The 19351-nt window shown below is 42.8% G+C and overlaps 2 protein-coding genes across 3 annotated transcripts in view; one reads left to right on the top strand and one right to left on the bottom strand.

Annotated features, from left to right (window-relative positions):
- The window catches only part of NPHS2 (NPHS2 stomatin family member, podocin), a 17715-nt gene extending 10269 nt beyond the window's left edge, over positions 1-7446 (top strand). Inside the window, exon 9 of the transcript XR_011727227.1 lies at positions 7287-7446. The gene's annotated coding sequence lies outside the window, so the exon portion shown is untranslated. The remainder of the gene's footprint in view (positions 1-7286) is intronic.
- Positions 1-19351, bottom strand: part of AXDND1 (axonemal dynein light chain domain containing 1) — a 19475-nt gene extending 124 nt beyond the window's left edge. Inside the window, exons 1-24 of one of the 2 annotated variants that reach the window (XM_071751180.1) lie at positions 18281-19351; positions 17572-17753; positions 17129-17229; positions 16346-16469; positions 15906-15991; positions 14715-14771; positions 14514-14619; positions 13683-13804; positions 13035-13175; positions 12527-12631; positions 11797-11917; positions 11157-11258; positions 10450-10616; positions 9607-9670; positions 8930-9164; positions 6133-6346; positions 5466-5559; positions 4585-4793; positions 3904-4000; positions 3448-3558; positions 2572-2664; positions 2251-2382; positions 1634-1725; positions 666-817 (exon numbers count right to left, since the gene is read on the bottom strand). In XM_071751180.1, the coding sequence (XP_071607281.1) occupies positions 666-817; positions 1634-1725; positions 2251-2382; positions 2572-2664; positions 3448-3558; positions 3904-4000; positions 4585-4793; positions 5466-5559; positions 6133-6346; positions 8930-9164; positions 9607-9670; positions 10450-10616; positions 11157-11258; positions 11797-11917; positions 12527-12631; positions 13035-13175; positions 13683-13804; positions 14514-14619; positions 14715-14771; positions 15906-15991; positions 16346-16469; positions 17129-17229; positions 17572-17753; positions 18281-18380 (3007 nt within the window). In that variant the 5' untranslated portion in view covers positions 18381-19351. Of the gene's footprint in view, positions 1-665; positions 818-1633; positions 1726-2250; positions 2383-2549; positions 2665-3447; positions 3559-3903; positions 4001-4584; positions 4794-5465; positions 5560-6132; positions 6347-8929; positions 9165-9606; positions 9671-10449; positions 10617-11156; positions 11259-11796; positions 11918-12526; positions 12632-13034; positions 13176-13682; positions 13805-14513; positions 14620-14714; positions 14772-15905; positions 15992-16345; positions 16470-17128; positions 17230-17571; positions 17754-18280 lie in introns of those variants that run through there. The other variant, XR_011727226.1, reaches the window with a different exon arrangement.

The following is a 19351-nucleotide window of genomic DNA, read 5'->3' as shown; positions in this document are numbered from 1 at the left end:
ACAACAAACCAGAGGCATTGAAAATACCACAGAGTTAAAATGTGCCCAGTGTATCACATCCTTGAGCTTTGATGTCAAAGAAACAGGATACAGTAAAGGACTATGGGGAGAAGTTTGAATTCCCATTCTTTCTCTTTCTCCACCTCTTACATATTTGGGGATCCAGTTGACAAAGGGCACAAATTTTCATTCACAACAGAGAGAAGTAACTCACTGCCACACCATATGGGTGAGATCCATAGCTCAGCAGTGTTTAAATAACTCCTGGAGACAAAAAATGTCCTGTGCTATAAACACACAAAGCCTGTGGCCTCTGAGAGTGAAGGGACCTGGAACACTGTATTTCTTTTCTACCACAAGATCAGTGATCTCAAATAGAACACTCACAAGGAAGATGAAGTCAATTGCAGTGATCTCCTAGATACAGATCCTGTGTCATACATCAGACAAGATTATTTTCTCTTAAAAACTAGGGCCATGTTCAGCAGTTCTTTCTCTCTCAACCTGGAATCATGATAAAAGCCTCCTTGTCTGACCTCTGACAAAGAGGCCAGACAAAATCCTAGGATATGCCCAGGAGGAGAGGGTCCTGCACTAAACAAGAGATGAACCTCAAGGCTTGCTTCTCTGAGTCTAGAAGGTTCAGAATATTGATTCTTCCTGACCTTGCTCCTCTTTGCATGTTGCTTCTGGGATGAGTTTCCCCTCATTCCCCAGCTCACACTCGAGGTCTCTGATTCTCTGCAGAGCTTCTTCCAGCTTCTGTTCGAGATCTTCAGATCTCTTCTCTGCATTCTGAGCACGGATCTCCGTTTCTCTGAAACACAGAAACAGATAATTCTGAAACCTGAAATCTAAGCAGCTGCTGGCAGGTTATATAAAATATTTAGAACCCTGAAGTGCTCAGTAGGATTGACTGACTCCACAGAATATTTATGGTTTCAGAGAAGGGCATAAAATCTTGTCAGAAGATCTATGAAGGACTACATGGCCCATCAGTGTAAATCCTTGCCAATGGATTAATTTTAAAATAATCTCAGTGTTTGCCACCAAAGGGTGAGATGCTGATCTTCCTTGTGCACAAATACAGAGCACAGACAATCCTATTAGCAAGGCTAAAAGAGATGGGGTTACCCTGGATAATGCAAGCTCACAGACACAACAAATATGAGGTAATGTAGTTCAGAGTGCCAAGCCTGCTTAGGCATGGAAGAAGCCCGTGGAGGAAGTAATGACCAAACACAGGCCTTGATGTGATTCTGCACAGAGCCACTTAGGTTCCCCACAGTTAGACACAACATGGAATGACTTTACCTACCAAGTCAGCTCCTGCAAGTGCTAGCAGGACCTGAAGTATGAAGAATTCTCGCAGAAAAGGATAATGAATGGCTCTGCAACGTGCCTCATGAGTACACAAAATGGAAAATCCACAAATAGATGAAGAAGAGCTGACATGGGTCACATCTTCAGCTAACATAAATCACAGCCAATAACACCAGACAGTGAGAAGGAAACCCCAGAATTAAACCAGCAGATACTGGATGAAGCAGAACCTTATCAGAAAGCGGAACTGGCACTTGCCTAGGATGAAACCCTGCCCTGCTCATGCCTCCAGTACAGGAGCTGTACTCACAGGAGCTGTGCTTGCAGATGTTCCAGTGTTGCCAGAGCTTCAAACTCTTTCTGAGAAAAGGGAGTTGATGACTTGGTGGCAGTCATATCCCCCTGGATGGGAGGAGCAAAACCTTCTGTAAGTGAATGTGAAGCCAACAATGCCACATTTCTGCAGCATGTGTCTCAGTGCTGGTGTCTCAGTGTCTTCATGACACAGATCTCAGAATCAGCAAAACAAGTAAACCAAGAAGCTAATTCAGACACTGAACTGAGCTTGACATTAAAAATAGACTAAAAAGCTTTTCTGACTTAGACATGCAAGTCTCACTGACTCATACTCTTGGGTTGCTGATGAATTCACTGGGGTACAAAGGTTGGAGACGATTGCAGCCTGACCATGAGCAAAAAAGAAAAAAACCAAAACACCCCCAAACCAAAACCAACAAAACAACAAAACAATATTCAGAGAACAGAAAGATGCAGCTCCTCACAGGGTCCAACAGGCATAAGTCAGTTTTCTCCATGTGAAGATGGCAACTAGGGTTTTTCTACAAAAATAGCTGTTGAAAGGCTTTAAGCGTTAAGCTCCACATCTCCACCACCAGACCCAAACCATTGGTGTGTGGAGACTCCTACCCCTGTAACAGAAATGATGTCTGACTTCAGAGACTTCAGGTGGATGTTGGAGTCATGTCCTACATATCTGATCATGTCTGCAGTAGCTTCATCATCCTCTGCCAAGTAATCCACACCAGCACCTGGCTGCTCCTGAGAGAGGAAAGGAACAAGGAGATATCACTGCCTGAGTGGCATTCAAGGCAGCTGTGGAACCATGTTTCCCATCACCTACACTGAGCAATAAATAAAAAGGCCCTGCTGGGAAGTAGCATATTGCAGCTACTAGCCACCTGCTTAACAGCAATCTCCACCCTTACTTCTGATGTTTCCTCCTCTTACAGGTTTCCTACTGCTCTTGGCATCTTCAGCTGCAAGCTGTTCTTGAGTTGAAAAAATGTTTGTGTCCTGAAGCTGAAGCTTTGACTGCAATTCCTGTAAGGAACCATAAGGATCAAGTTAGTGGCACACTCCATTTCTCCAGATAACCAATGTACAGCTAGTTGATCTCTTTCTGTTGCACATATCTAGGTTTGGACTCCAACCACCTAGGAGGTTCTGAGTATGAATATGTTTCAAATCACAATTCACTATAGCAACTGCCAGACCCACTGTGGCACACCTGCTTTGTATAAGGCACAAAACAAAAAAGAAAGGGACAAAAAAAGACAGCATGGACACAAACACCATCACAAACACCTGGGGGTTGAGTTCAGAACTGATGCAAACCAACTGCTGAAGACACTTAATCAAAATCCATTTCTTCATCATCTGAATTTAGCCAGTTTCATATGAAATTAGGCCAACCCTATATCAAACACATCTGATTGTCACAAGCAGCGTCAGAAATCCATGGAGCCACATAAGGAATTAAACTAGAAGATCAGGCCTATCTCCTAGGCAAGACAACCACCAGCATGTCAGCCAAAGTCCACCTCAGTGGGTGAAGCAAAACCTATCACACCATGGGATATTACCAGTGGGTAATATCTCCTAGCTCCAGTGAAGATCTGGTTTTGCCTCAGGCCTGCCCTTCCAAGAAGCGCTGTGATTTTTAACCAGCTTATAGTGATAACACCTCAAAGTTCTATCTGCCACTTTGAGGTCTCCATGCCAGACCATTCCTCAAACTGCCACTGCTTCCTTAAGGAAAAGTTTTGAAACTGTTCTTCATTCAAACTGGTTCAACCTAGAACAGCAAATACAGTTCCTATCTACCTCTGATCCAAAGAGGTTTCTCAGATCTTCTAAATCCAGAAAGGAGACAGGACTGCCTTTGATCTCTGAAAGGAGAAGACTACACACTTGAACCCAAGCACAGCATTCATCCTGGAATGACATAACAGAAAATTATTATTCAGGGGTTATTGAGAAAATAGCTGTTATCCGATTCATTTTAACCAGAGTTGAATCAACTGCCATTCATATGGAATAAATCTCACAGCAGAATCCTTACATATGTATCATAAAACAGAACAAGGAAAATATTAAACCATCTGATCCAGGTTTATCTACCAGTCAGTAGGTAAAACCTGGGGGACTGGAGTAATCCATTGAAGTAGCAAGAGTCTTCCTCCTCCTTAAAACCCTCAAGTATATTTTTCTCTACCTTTTACAAAGTAAATTCAGTCTCATCTACCCAGACTCAGTCAGAAGAACACAGCCACTTTTTACCTTGATCTTACTCAGCTGCTTCAGCTCAAAATCAGCCTCTAAATCCATCTCTGACCGTTTCTTTCGGACGATGGCATTGACAATCTCTCTGCAGCAGCTGCAAAGGTGCAGAATGTCAGTGGCCCTGCCTTTGGATGCTTTATTCCCTTCAGCCAGGATCCTGCTGCTCTCAGCAAGGTACAGAAGCTCTCTGGAGACCTCTACACTGGACAAGTCTCCAGAAAAGTTATCCTGTCCTACTTACACAACAACCTCCCAGACAGGAGAGGACAACACAGGTGGTCCGTGCCAGTGCTGTACTAACCCACAGAATATGTGTGAGCACAGAGCCCAAATCAGGCAGAGGCATTGCTCCTGGTGACCTGGGCTGCAGGCTTGCTGCCTGTACTGCCCTTACATTCTCAGAAGTCACCCTCAGAAGAGTGAGCAAAACCCACACAGTCATCTATGCAAACGTACTTTACAGCAACACTGCGTATAAAGCAGGCACTGCCATTCTCTTTAGGTGTTCCTATCCTATTAGGCTCCCTACAAACTTCAGTGTGGTTCATTCAGGACATGGGAAAAGATCCAAGGACAACGAAATTGATGGAATGTGTCACCATGATCAATCTCTCAGCACACTACATATTTTTTCTTGAGAAAATCCCCCTAGATGAAATGAAAAACCACTGCCAATACCGGATTATAAAACCAGATATTCTGTCCATCTCTGCAACCAGATCTTCAGCTTCATGCTGCAGCTTATGAGCCTCCAGAAGCCTGAGCTCCTCATCCATCTTGGCTCTTGACTCTTGCCGTGGGGGACACTCCCGGGACATGGTGTTTGCTGTCATGTGGCTCAGCAAATTCACCAGCCACAGGGTCAGATTTTGGTGCAGTTCAGTCACCTGAAAAACACATCAGGGCAAATCTAAACCAGTAAAATAAATGACAGGTCTTGCCAGGAAGTCTGAATTTGGCACATTTCACACAAGTCAGTATCCTGCCTGATTCCATTTACAAGGTGACCTAATGACAGAAACATTTGGTTTAACCATTTTTTCTCCCATATTCATTCCCATTACAAACACATCTTTCCACATCATCAATATGTCCTGCCCCCAGTTCTTTAGGATCTGCTGCATACCAGCCCCGTGGTGCTTTGTCTTTTCCAGAATCCAGCAACAACCCAAAAATCACACACCACGCTTACAGAACATTTTTAAAATGCACAGTGAGGTTCCTCTAGGCTACAGTCCTGGGAGAAAAAAAACACAGAGCTAGCAGCCAAAACAGCTCTCTGAACAGCAAATATTAATGTTATTCCAGAAGAAATGCTTGCTAAAAATGAGACAATAAAATTATGTTCATGAGCTGCGTAGGAGACCTTTTAGCTATTCTTAGAGTTCTCTTCTGCTCCTTTGGCTGAAGACAAAAGCCACAGCTCAACACAAACATGAAAGAAGGTGCTGAAAGAGAAAAAAGTGTTCCTCACACTGGCACTCTGGCCAGATGGAAATTAAAGCAAAGGCTGAATACTGAATGTAGTGCTCTTACTGCAGTTTCAGGCTGGCACTTACTTTTTCATTAAGAAATGTGATGTTCTTCTCAACCTCTTTATTCATAGACAAAACCCACTGCTGAATCATCTTTAAAAATTCTCTAAGTGCCACCCTGAAGAAAAAGACAAATACAGAAACAAAACGACCTTTAGTGCACCAGACCTGAGGATCTCCATCCCAAAGACACCATTTGCTTCCCAGCTCAAGAAAAACAACATATGCTGGAAAGATGACACAGATATTTTTGTTAAATCTGTGGGGAAACTTGACATTTGCTCTCTTTCATATACATTATGCATGTGCTCTGCAAATAATTTTTTTCCTGATGATATTTGCTAAAGACAATGGAGCATCATGAGGAGGTATATGCTTCCACAAATCTGACTGCAAAGGAATCACACAATTATTTTTTTTTCCTTCAAATGTCAAGATTTCCAAAGCAGGTGGTAGCTCTGAGGGAGACTTTCATGTTCCTGGAGTGATATTGAAGCCACCAACTGTTTCCACAGATATTGCCAAATCAAAGCAAATGAAATGCAGCTGCCTATCATTTTAACACTTTGGTTGATCATGTTACTGCCACTTTGGTGCAACAGGGTCTCCACAAAAGAACATTTCTCTTTTCTTACACGTGTGGTTTAAGATACAAGGCCAGCCCAGACACACTGAACACCTCTGTACTTACGGGAAATGTTGTTTCTTATCACTCTCAGCTTCATGCAGCTGGCTGGAGCCTAAACAGCTGATCACTGCCTCCACCTGGGCCAGCCACACAGGAATCTCTTGGTAAAATGCCCACAGCTCAGCTTGGTGCAGACCAGAACCTGGCTTCAGCTTTTGCACCTTGAGTGACCAACCTTCCATACTTCTCACCAAGGCTGACAGAATCCTAGCTGTGCCTGTAGGGGAAGACAATGATGAACCTTTAATTAAAATTCTTTAAGCCAACAAAAACAAAGCTAGATTCAATGAGGGATAATGCCAAGAGGGACGAAGAGCTTCTGTGGGAATTCACTACACTTAGGACTAAGAATAAGCTGTTTAAAGCAAGTTGAAAGAAAATGGGCTTAGTTTGAAGCCCTGACTTCACTTTTTGTCTTGGCCAATTTGTCTTCCTCATTGCATAAAGGCTTAATCTTCTTTTTTAAACAGCTTTGCAGTCACAATATAATTCTTGAAAGGTGCAGGTACACACAGAAGATGCAGTACACACAGGGTAGTAAATTACTCATCTGGCACAAGATGATGGATGTTCTCTATATGCTTGAAATATATGCTTGAAGCATAGCAATGTTTGCTCTTGACAGACAGTGTTTAAGTTTTCTTTAAATGTTGGTAAGGTCCTAGGCTCCATGACATCTTGTAGCAAAGACAGCATGTAATGCATGGGGGGATGATGACAATTTTTAAAATATTTCAATAATTTTTATCCATGGCTTGGTTTCCCCATTGTACAGCCATGGTTAAATTCTCCCCTGGGTTAGGAGAAGTTTGACAAAGTAGTGCTGGGATGTCCACACTGGTAAGAAGAGGGGATTACCCTCTGCAGGGTGGAGCCTTTCAGAGCATATGACAGGAGCCCCACAACCACATATTAGTTTTATAACAGTGAGGAGGCCAATTAATAGTAAAAATTATATTACTTGAGTTTTTCTGCCATGCAGTATCAGCTTAAGATTAAAGATGAAAAAAGGTGGGCCCCAGAAGGACATGGAATGAGGGAGAACAGTCACTTCTGATTACTTACATGTGGTCTGGCCATATGGGACCTTAGACAGTATTCTGGATCCTTATTAAATAGTGGCTTGCTTTGGGAATGTCACCGCTTTTGTCTTAAAGACTTAAGTCCTTAGTGAAAGAGAAGACCTAATTGGAGCTCACTGGAGACCCAAGTGCCAATTTCAGTGTCAAAAGCTTCTTACTCACAAAGAAAGTACATTGGGAAGGCTTTAAGAAGTGAACAAGGAAGACTGAATAAAACCAAAGACTTTAAACCAAACGTTATAGACTTCATGTAAGTCCTCTTTTATATCACCTGTCTAAAAGTTATCCCATTGTTCTCTCTGCATCTCTAATCCTTGTTATTAAATACCAACCTCTTTGTATTTCTGGCACATGCTTCTTGAGATCAGGTAATCAGATCTTAGAAGATAATAAGTACTTCAGGTAACAGAGTGCCATTGCCTCACAGGACAAAATTACCATGTTCTCAGTGATGTTTCTCACCTGTTCTTTATAATCTCTTTCATTCTCACTGTTTCTTACCAGAGATGCAATGTAAACAGAAGGAATATCTTGTCTTTTCTACTGAAAGGCCATAATATTGCAATGTAAAAATGAATCCAAGCCATTCAAAATACACAGCTTTTTATGGGTTGAGAATACCTTTCCTGTGGTCCAGTTCCTAAAGCTTTTGTTAAAGTAAGGTAAAATCCCTTTTTCTGGACTTCAGTTTTCTGGAATTCAATTTTGCATCAGAAGTCTGTGCTGTGCTGCTCAGCCCGTTGCTCAGATCATGACTACGGAGGCTTCTAACAAATTGCTTTTAACTCTTGGCCATTTATGGCCCTGTTAACTCCTCCTCTCTCCCACTTTCTAATGAGAGCTACTGGAAATATTTAATTCCATAATTAATTAATTAAGCTGTCTCTAGGACAGACAGACTTATCATTCTATCTCAGCTCCTTTACTAGGCTGAAATATTACATGTAGAATAAGATAATGTAGGGAAAAGCACGGGATAACACTGAGTGGAATAAGAAGTTGACAGTACAAGACAGTACAAGAAGCAGCTTGGCACACAAGTAGCAGTTCCTGACAGTACATGTTCAGTTTAGTTTTAGTCTGTTAAAAGGAAAGAAGAGGATTAAAAAGCCAGAGATAAAACAATGCTGAAATCAGAAGTGAGTCAAAGGCAAATGAAGGCAGAGGCAAAGGCTGGGAAGTTTAGTTGCAAATTACCCAACATGGTTGTTATCTTACACAGGACATGATAACTTTATATCAGGAAAAACATTTATTTACATACTTCATTATCAAGATAATTCAATATCTAGATTAAGATAACATTGTGCCAATGATAAAGAAATAAAAAAATATTACCCTCCAAGACAGTGCTTTCTAGTTAGTGATCTCCAGTGTGATGTTCTACTTTATATTTTAAACATCCATTTTCCTTTTCCCTTTATTTTCTTTTTCATGCATTACCTACATATTCACAGACTTCCCTCACAGGCTCACCCTCTGAACATAACATGACTTGTTCTACATCACATGTTCTTTGCACTCTATCACATCTAAAATTTCAGTCAGGTTTCTTGGTGTTTATCCCTTGAATGCCCTTGATTCCAGCACATATCTGGGGGCCAAGACTTGAGCTTTGAAAAAAGCCAGTACAGATTATGTCAACCAGTCCTTTATTACCTGCTGCTTTCCTGGCATCCCTAAGGAAAGACAGAACAGCAAAACAGGTCATTCCTTACCATTATTCCCACTTATCCTTCTATTGTATTGCTGGTAGAGTTCATGGGCCCTTTGCTTTATTTCTTTCAGGGCAATGTGCTGTGGAGACAACATTCCATCCAAGTGCCAGTGTCGATTCAGCACTGTTTGTCCCAGCTCCATCCAGTGCTCCTGCAGGCTGGCAATGCTCCTCAAACTTTCAGACTTTCCTAGGTGCACCTCCCCTCCATATTGCTCTAGGTCTTCTCTTAGTATCTGAAATAAAAGTAGCAAACTCACTGTGCCCCCAAAAGTTGGGCCACCCCTTGGCTGCAACAGAAATATGATGCAAATCAGCTAAGAAAAGTGTGAGGAATCCACCAGCATAAAGATGTCACAGTGAGTAGACAGTACATTAAGTTGGAAACTTATTGGTGACAATTCTGATAATCTGATAATCTATCAGTCACCAGGACTGTTGGTCAGAGAGTTCTCTAATGCATGACTTAGTTTAATGCACTGACTGAATTATGGCGTTGGTCAATTATAACTTCTTCTGTGTAGATTCAGAGCTTAAGCTTTAGCACAAAAGATTTGAGCTGATGTGTTCTCATTCACCTTGGTGATGGGCATAGGTGCTCACTGTGGCTAAGCTAACATCTGGTAATTTGCTGAGCAGATACAACTTGATAATATAGCCAAGCTCCCAAAATCTTACATTTATCATGCTCTTGATGTCTTGCAGGATTTCATCCAGTAGCTTCTCATTCATCAGAGAAGAGCTAGAGCAGAGGGAAAGAAGGTTTGAGAGCCTAGAGAAAAAACTTCTTTAGTGGCTAAGGTAAAACCAAGAGTCAAGGCACATACTCCACACATAACAAGTTTGTGGTAGCAATTGTAACTCAAAGGAGGACTAAAAAACACCAGGCCCTACTCAACCAGAAATACTTGTTCTCTCACTCAACACAAACACTTGATGTCAGTTAAGAAAATATGTTACTTCCAGCAAAGACAAATATCAAAGTGAAACACATGCTGAAAATTAAGACCTTATTAACTCTAGGACTGAAATCTATATAAAGTGATGTCTTTTGTTAATGCACAAACTGTGCATTGTTTCTGCATATTGTACTTGCCTTTGTGCTTTAACATAACATAATGAACTACCAAAGAGCCTGCAAAATACAATCAGCACACAAAATAACTTTGCATTTGAAACATATCTCAGAGTCTCGTTTTGTACATGTACATTAGAGAACTGAATGGTCCATTGAATGCCTGTGCCTTCAACCACAAACCCACAGCATCAGTTCAGAATTACTGCTATGGATCTGATTATCAAAATGCATGTGTCCAGCAGAAAAGCAGAAGGAGGGATGTGCTAATTACACCAAATCTCACTGCACTGGAGAGTCAGTGCTTGCTTTGCATTGGACCAGTGAGAAGAACTGTCACAAGGTTGGACTCAGTCATTTTTTGAGGTCTTTTCCAACCATGACAATTCTGTGAGGCAAAAATCGAGGTAGCTGAATGCTAACCCCAGTCCATCTGGGCTACTCACAAGTCACAGCAGTGGAAGCACTGAAGGTGCTTGTTGAGCCTGCTGCAGACAATCTGGAGTTTTGCCTGGCTTGACTCCTCAGAATGCTCTGTTTCTGCTCCAAACCGACCCAGCCTCCCACTGAACTGGTTGGTTTCGTCCTGCAGATCAGCAAGGTCTCCTGTGTCCTGCAGGTATTGGGCATGAGAATGGGAAAAGGGTGTGTTACTGTGCTTGTTTTGTTCTGAGTTGGAGAAACTCTCCCTTTGCACTGTCTGTTTTGAGATATGGAGAGATGAGAGGTGTGGGAGATGTCTAATTCCACAGCACAGCCCTCAGAAACCCTTTGAGGCAGGATTAGAGAGGCTCACCAGGCTTGCCAGACTCCTTCTTGCTTGTGTGCTACTGAGGCACCACACAGGCCCACACCAGTGAGGTCAAAATTACACAGGCTGGGGTATGTTTTGTTTTTACAAAGAATGAACAGGGAGACAGAAGAAAGCCCTCCAGAGAAAAAGAGGAAATAGAGGGGAAAGAAGAAGTTTGAGGTAAAGGAAAGGGGACGTGCAGTAAAAAGCAAAAAGTGAAGAGTGAACTTAATCAAATTTAATCTTCTAAACAAAGATTCAGAAGTTCAGTTAACAGTCAAAATACCAAATGAGAACACAGAGCTACATAAACCACACACACACACACACACACACACACTTTAAACAGGCACCCATTACCTTTGAGGACAAGAGGACTATGAAATGCTTGAGAATATTGATTAATGACCTTCCACTCACATGGAGCTTGTGAACCAGTGTGAGCTTGTTCCTTTCTATTATCTGGAAAAAAAATGCTGTTATTAATTGCCCTGGTTTCTTCTGAGAAAGAAGCTGAAGCAGTCCCCTTTCCTTACAATTAAACCTCTGTTCTCCCATACAGCCCCAGAAGTTCTGCCAATGGATTTTAAACTTGAATGGGATAAAGCAGATCACAAACAAGGGGGACACACAAACAAGGAAGTACAGAATTAACCAACAATGATATCTTGTGAGGAAATGCAAGGAATCTGATTACAATATTCTAAATTATGAGGAATAGGAAATTTTTTAGTCAAATACATCTCTGAATATTAATTTCACAGGTGTTCTCTCTGCACAGAACCTGGAGATCTGTACCAAAAGTGCTCTGTCAATTAACTGGTTTCCATTTTAAAAAACCACATGTGAAATACAATAAACTTGAGGTCAGGGCAGGTAGGAGATGCATTACTACCCAGTTGCACTGAACAAGTATGTCCTTTGGGATGAAATCTGCCCTCTGAGTAAGACTGCTGTATATTCCATGCCTTGCAGCACACCATGGATCTCCTGCACCTACCTTCAGAGCCAGGCCATATGCAGCTGAACTCCAAATGTCTCTCTCCTGGGCAAGCACCACAACTTGCTCTTCCAGACGTCTTCTCTGCAACTCATATAAGTCCCGATACTCTTTCAAAAGACTTGAAGAAGGGAAAGACATTGAGATACACGCATCTATGTTTGTCATTTGCACTTACTTTTTCCCAGTTCCTAAAGCTTTTCTGAAACATTTGTTCTCCCTTCCTTTCTTCTTCAGTCATGTCCTGCACAACCTGTAAATTCAGACACTTTTCCCTGAGCCCCGGCAACATCTTTCTGTTGCTTCCATTGAGATTTTCCAGTCAGAATTAATACAAACCTCTAAGTGAATCCATCTGCCTAAGCACTCACAACAGCTCTGATACCAGCCACCTAACTCCCTGATTTCTCAGGTATCTGAGGATGTCCACAAGCCTTGAGAAGTTCAGAACTTCAGGCTGAGTTTGTCTATGAAGAACTTGCCAGCTATGAATGTGGGGTGAAGAAAAGGGAATGCCAGCAGCTGGGCAACAGATATCTTAAAATTAGAAAAATTTTGAACTGCCTTCATCCCTTGAGGAACTCAGGATTTGTAGCAAAATGATATTTGTCATACCCCGTCCTCTTTCCCAGAAGGAAATCAATCCTCACCTCTCCTTCCCAACAACCCCCAGAGAGTGATACCGGCACTCAGCAGAAATCTCCAAAACCCAACTTTGAAGGCAACTTACTCTGCCTTTGCTTCAGCCTCTAGAATGACTGCAGCCAGCTCCTCTTCAGCTTTTCCTGCTTCTTTGGTTACCTTGAAGTCATGCTCTCGTACCTCACACAGCTCACTGGAACAGCAGGGAACAGACTTAATTCAACTTTGCCCAACCCAAAGGTCTCTAGTGAGCACACACTGGTGGGTCCTACACAATCATGCAGAGCTCTCTTCCAACACAAGCATCTCACTGTAGGGGGTGAAAGACATCTTGAAAACCTCTTCTTCCCATGGATGTTGCCCTTTTCTGCAGTCCCTGGTAGACCAACCACCAGTGTGCTAAGGAAAGGAAGTATCTTGGAGATGATTTGAGACTAAGAAGGTGGAGTGAGAGTGTGAGGAGCCTCAAGTGTGGTCCCTGGAACACTCATAAATCATAACCCTATCTTCCTGCTCCTATGGGAGGAAGATTAGAAAACCAAACAAAATCAGTGGACTAAACCTAGGGCACAGAGATAAATTCTTACAACTCAGACCTGGCCAGCTGTCTAACAGAGTCTTTAAAATGAATAAGTTCTTCAGTGATATGCCTGTTGATCAGCTGCTGTGCCATCATTTTTTTGTAGAGGGTCTTCATCTGCTCAGGAATCCGCTCCAGGAGACTCACATACCTCTGTCTGCAGTAAAAAGGGCAAAAATGGGAGTTTACCTGAGAATGCAGATCTCTTACCCCATCTGCAGACCCTTTCTAGAAAGGGTCTAGAAGCAATTTTTTTCTAGAAGCAATCCTTTGTCTGCTTGGAGTGGGAATTTTAAATGTTGTTATTAGTGGTAACATAATACTGGTAATCTGAGCATGGGAACCCCACCTATGAGAGCTGTCCCAGGCTATTCTTCATATAGAACTTCCTCTGAAATGTCACACCAGTAAGATGTGGTCACAGTGTCACCAACTTCAAGCTCTGGGTTACCTAACAGAGGCTCCTTCGCCCCAGTTGGGAAATCCTGGGAATTCCCAGGCAGGGAAAACCTATTTCAATCCTGGCATCAGAACACTCCCCAGTTTATTACCTGGCAGCCAGCTAGCTTTGCCACACAAGGACTTTGGGAAAGATCTGCAGCAGCACTCCCAAGAGGACACTGCCATAAGTGAAGACGGGGATTAAAGGTTGGTTAATGGTGACCTGAGCTTTGAAAGCAGTTGTCCTCTCTCCACGCAGTCCACGCTGACCTGACGAATCAGCTCATGGAAAACAATGTTGTAGATGTTCTGCTCTGCCCTCATCAGCTCCAGGGAATCATGCAGCTGGCAAAACAGGCAAGAAAACTCATAGCCCTACAGAGCCTGGCCAGCTCATTCACACCAAAGGTTAACACAGATCTGTCCTTTCTCCAGAAGTTTCCCTTGGAGGACAAAACACTACTAAATGTAAAAAGGAGAAAGGAAAGCACCATCCTGCATGCATTCATTTTCAAACCTCTTACACACTATCCTGACTAACCTCCTGTCAGCATCTATGGGAGCCTCTCTGCTAATTCATGCTCTACATTCTTCAGAAATCCTTCCCCACCCACTTAAACCTTCTCCATTACTGTTCAAGAATAAAAAAAGCAAAGCTAGGTATAGATATTCTTTGACATCTGCTTTTTGGTTGTACAAAGGTCTCCAGTGATGTGTTTTGTAACACAATGGCCTTTCTCCCATGGAAGAGATGAGACAGCTATGGCTTCATTCCTCCACAATAACAGCCAAATTCACTCTTTTCTGGAATTTTTTCCAGAAATGTAACCACCTACACCATCAAGCCAACTGTTCTTCGTGGTTCAGATGGAGATGAAAAGCTTCTGCTCAGGAGAGAAAATCCCTGGTTATTACAGGACCTACAGACATCTGGCCTTGGCAGAAAGTAGGTGCCAGCAGACACCTTGAGCACAGCAGGGATAAACACTGGGGAAAAAAGGATGTTATTTTCCTGGGTACAAGGCAGTTATTCAGGGACAAGTGAGTTACTCACCTGCGAAGGTCCTGTTACTCTGATTAACTTGTCTATTCCAGCTTTTTCCAACATGTTGTCCATCACCTCCATCAGCTGCATGACCTCTAACCTCCCAGAAGGTTTTCTGACAGACCACAGAGACATCATCATTATTCTACTTTCCCAGGAAAAGAAACTCAGTTTTTTTTCCCCAACAGCTTCGTGCAGGGTGGTACTTACATGGATGGGAACAGCCGCAGTTTCTTCTCACGGTCTTTGAGCAGTGTTGTGTATTTACTGAAATGAACACAAATGTTAGAACTTGATTACAAAGCAATCCTTCCAGTTGGATCCTTCCTTCCTACAGGATCCTGCTCTCTCCTGCAATCTACTGGTCCTGTGGTACAAGCTGAGGAAATTTGGAGAGACAGAGGGGGGTCTGCAGGGTTGCTCTTCAGTGTCTTATATGAGAGCTCTCATGGCTCTTCCCCCAGCTGGAGGTCTTTCTTCTTGCCACTAATGGCAGAAATCTTATAGGAACCTTCTTCCCATAAGACTGCTCATGGTACTTGGCTAAGAAGCAAACGATGGGTTTAAAAGTAACCGGTGGGGCCAGAAAAGAACCATACCACCCAGCCAGAAATCAATCACAGAAGACCATTGAAATAAGATGCTGTTGTATCTTGGCAAACATATTGTGAGGATTTCACTCCTGATCTTAGTATTTTAACCCCTGAACAAATACAAAAAGCTTAATCTTTAAATTTAGCAAGTTGCACAGGGAGACCAAAGAGGTCTTCAGTAGCGTTTTCTTGGGCAAGTCTTGGTCAATTTGATTCAAAACTCACAGCCTGGGGAAAAAGGAAAAAAATCCCAAGCAAACACAAAACCAACAACCCAGAGTGGTCACATTCAAGATGCAAGCAGGCCTATACAAGCATAATGTGAGAGAAAGAACTACCAAAAGCCCACCCAGGTTCCTGGCTGAAAGTGATTCTAGAAGAAAAACAGAGAAAACAATGAAAAAAGCAAGAAAAAGTAACCACTACCCTCCCCCCCCAAAAAAACAAAACAAAACCTCAACAATAACAAAACCAAACCTAACAAACCCAAATAAAAAAGGGATAAAGAAGAGCAGAAACTTCTAAAAGTTGCCTCCAAGGATCAAACTATATTTCAGCTTCTGCATTCATGTCCAGCTACAAGCAGTACTTGTGTGCAGCAAGTTCTCTGTTAGCCACCCCAAAGCAGCAGGGACAAAGAAGATGGGGTTACATTGCTCTGCAGGGTTTCCTGTAGCCTCTTGTTAGCATGAGATTAATACAAACTCCCTTCTATGCTCTCCCCAACAGCAAGATTGGTGTCTCTGGGCAGTATCCTCAGCTCCCCATTGGTTTATCCTCCACGTCTGAACAACTGAAGAACACTCACTCATCCAAGTATTTCAAGGGCAAAACTCCTCTGTTCTTCACTATGTGGAATTCCCTGGGAACCAGACTGTCTGCCAGGATTCCTTGCTGGGGATAGGAAAGAGAGAGAACAAAAATATCAGTATAAAAGATGAGAACACATTCCTGGTCCCTTCCCAAAGAGGACACAGGTTTGGCAATCAGGGGAGGGAAGTGCACATAGCAGCTTTTCATGCTGCTTTTTGCATTTCCTGCTCCACACATCTGCAGCCTGACAGAAATCCATCCAAAATCAGACTGAGTTAACCAACACCCACTGAATTGCTGGGGGGAGAGTTGGGAGACTGTAGCCACAAAGAGACCCAATGAATTTTAGGACCAGAGTAACACTGGGACACGTGCATGAGGACCTCCTTTTCTTCAGTGATACAGGCAGAGAAACACCCTAAGGGCAGCACTCACAGGAGGATGTGGAACTCTACCAAAACTCCCCCTCTGCTCTCCACAACACTCAGCAGAAGACCTTCTGTCCATCATTGCTTTCCTAGCTTGGCCAGTTGCAACATCACACAGGTAAGAGACATCCCTGAAAGGGAGGGAAGAGCTTGTTCACTGACCACCCTGCAGGCTGCCCCCCACCCATCATTCCCCTCCTGACAGCCTCAGTCACCCGTGGGCTTACTCTCAGCCTGAGACCAGGCTCATGGCCAGGCCTCACTCTTCTGGGCCAAAAAAGATGAATGATATTGTGTTTTTTTGGTAAATTAACTAAGCTTGTATTGCCTATCAATTTTTTACATCTGCTGCCAACACCTTATTGCATACATATCCAACCTCTGATAAAAAGCAAAACATTTTTCACTTCTTAGCAACCACTAAGCATCACTTATTTACAAAGAAGTGTAAAGCTATTCCCTGCTAAGTCCCTTAAAGCCAGATGAGCTTCTTTTCCTAATCGTGGATGACAGAACATCCCTGTGAGCCTGGCATCCTGGCATCCATCCTTTGGAAGGATGGTTCTAAGAACTGCTCATTTAGCAACTCATTTACTTATTATTCCTGAAACACCTTTCCCTTTAATCTCTTCAACTCAGATGGGGCAGCTGGTGCCTTCATCCAGCCACATCAGGTAGCACAGCCTAATTAAAAAAAAAAAAAACAACAAACAAACCAAGGGGGAGATCTAGCTCTGCATTCCTAGCTCTGTTGTCTTTCCAAGCACCTCCTGATCCCTTCTTTGCTTACCTTCCAGCACCCATCAAACTGACAGGGTGGTCTGTCAGGTGCCTGAACTTGCTCCGATGATTAGGATAGTGCCAAAGCCGATCTGGGGTTTGCAGGCAGCCCTGCAGGCAAGACACACGTGGCTGTCACTTCACAGCAAGGAAGGTGCCAAGGAGTGGGAGAGGTCAGTGTGGTTATCTAAACCAGCTATGCATCATTGTTACTGTCTTGGGGCTAAAGAAACCAAGATGGGCAAAAGTGCCTCTGCCAGAGCTTCACAGAAGCACATTTTGCAGGGAATTGAAGGCAACACTACAAGTGCTGTAGTCAGAAAAGGGGTGAGATACAAGATAAATTCATCTTATGAGGTTGGCAAAATTTCCATTTGGCCAGGGAATGAACATGCACCCCTCATGAATGGCCAGTTCTGGATGGAAAAAGGCAGGAGATGGAAACACACTCACCCTGAAGCCCATTGTGGTTTTGGAGGCTTCCCGGAGCTTTAAATACTCCAGGCTGTAGAGGGAACTGCTGGCACAGGCCAGGCTTCGGAAAACCTCCTCTGGAACAAAACTGTCCTCCAGGGAGGAAGAAACAGGCTTGATGGGGTCAAGCATCCTTGAGGTGCCCCTCAGCTTGGGGATCTCTGGAAAACAGCATGTCAGACCCATTTCAGCGATATTTATTCTGCTGGTGAAAGAGAAAACAAATCTGATTTTAAAATACAGGGCTGAAAAGAACATGAAGTCTTATATACCAAAACAGGATCTACTCTGTCTAATCCCTTACCTCAATGCAGAATTAACCACCTAATATACTGACAGTCAATCACATTTTTGGTGGTTGTTGGATCTTCAGTGGAGAAACAGTTGTTGTTGTTCAGTGGAACAACAGTTGCCTTCTGACAAAGAGAGATGGCACTAGAAATACAACTGCAGCAGTCTATCAGGGACACAGATGCCAAGGGATGCTGTAAACAGCTAAAGGTTGTGTTCCAGCAAAGCCACTTCCCTTCTAGCAATTGGCTTTCTGTGAAGATGCCAACATCCTAAAATATCAGCCACTGAGTAAATAAAGGCAAAACTTCATGCAGGTAAGTGCCCTTCTGTAAAAGAAAACCAGAAGGATAGCAAGTAAGATGTCCAGCCCCAACAGCCTCCAGCCCAGCCCTACCTGAGGGGTTCCTCTCACAGACTGAGCCCATCTGTGAGGTTCTGCTTGATTTCTTTCCATCGGCTCTTGCTCCAGGAGCTGGTGCTCCAGTTGTGGGCATGGTGAGCACGTAGTTTATTGTAATGATTTGCCAAGGAAATCTGCAGTAAGGAATGATCCAGAAACAGAATTAGACCCTCATTTGTACTTCAAAGGGTTAACAGTTTATTTTCCTTTTTGCGTTTTGGTTTTTTTTTTTTCGTTTTCCTCCTACTTTTCTTTTTTCACAATAAGTAACAAAACCAGGTACATCAGTTAGAAGCCCCCCAAGCTTTGCTACATCCTCCCCAGGGGTGCTTATTTCTGCAGCTACAAACCACACTGAGAACATGCTTTGACACATTTAACACAACCTGAGATTTAAGTCTATCTGAATTTCTCCAATTATTAACCTTACCACTTTTTTCTTCTTAGCAATATCTTACTAATGCAAAAAAAAAAATCCTATTTTTATTAGTCCCATTATCTCCATGAATCTGCATATGAAGTTTTTTTTCCCCACACTAGCTTTGCCAATATATATTCTTTATCAATGCTCTTGGTATTAAAACTTTTTGGTCTCCTTATCAGCCATATCCTCATGTACTGCTGTTTCTAATTAGCTTAACTGCATTTCTTTGCCTTCAGGTGTGGGTTTGTGGTATAATCTAGGAATCATCTTGCCAGGTAATTTCTTGCCTTGCTTCGTAAGTGGATTCTTGGAAAGAAAACACAAAAATTTGCTAAAAACTTCTGTCAGAACTTTTTTCTCTCTGGGCTTGGCAGTACAAATTATTCCTTCCTGAAAGGAGGGGAGGATGAATGGCACTGTTCTGTAGCAGCTACAGCTTAAGGACATAGACAAGACTTGACTTTAGAGCTGGAAACTATCACATCAAGTTCTTGGCACACAAACCCTTTTCAGGCTCAAGACGAAGGCCAGACATCAGCACTGTGATACACATTTGGCAGTTGCTCCAGTTTCGTGTGTTAGAAACTCTGGTGTGTTCCAAGAGACATCAACTCCTCTGTGCACTTCCAAGGACAACCTTT

Source organism: Heliangelus exortis, chromosome 8 (genome assembly GCF_036169615.1).
Source record: "Heliangelus exortis chromosome 8, bHelExo1.hap1, whole genome shotgun sequence".
Taxonomy (NCBI): Eukaryota; Metazoa; Chordata; class Aves; order Apodiformes; family Trochilidae; genus Heliangelus; species Heliangelus exortis.
Note: the sequence above shows the minus strand (reverse complement) of the source record. Positions and strands in the feature narration are given on the sequence as shown.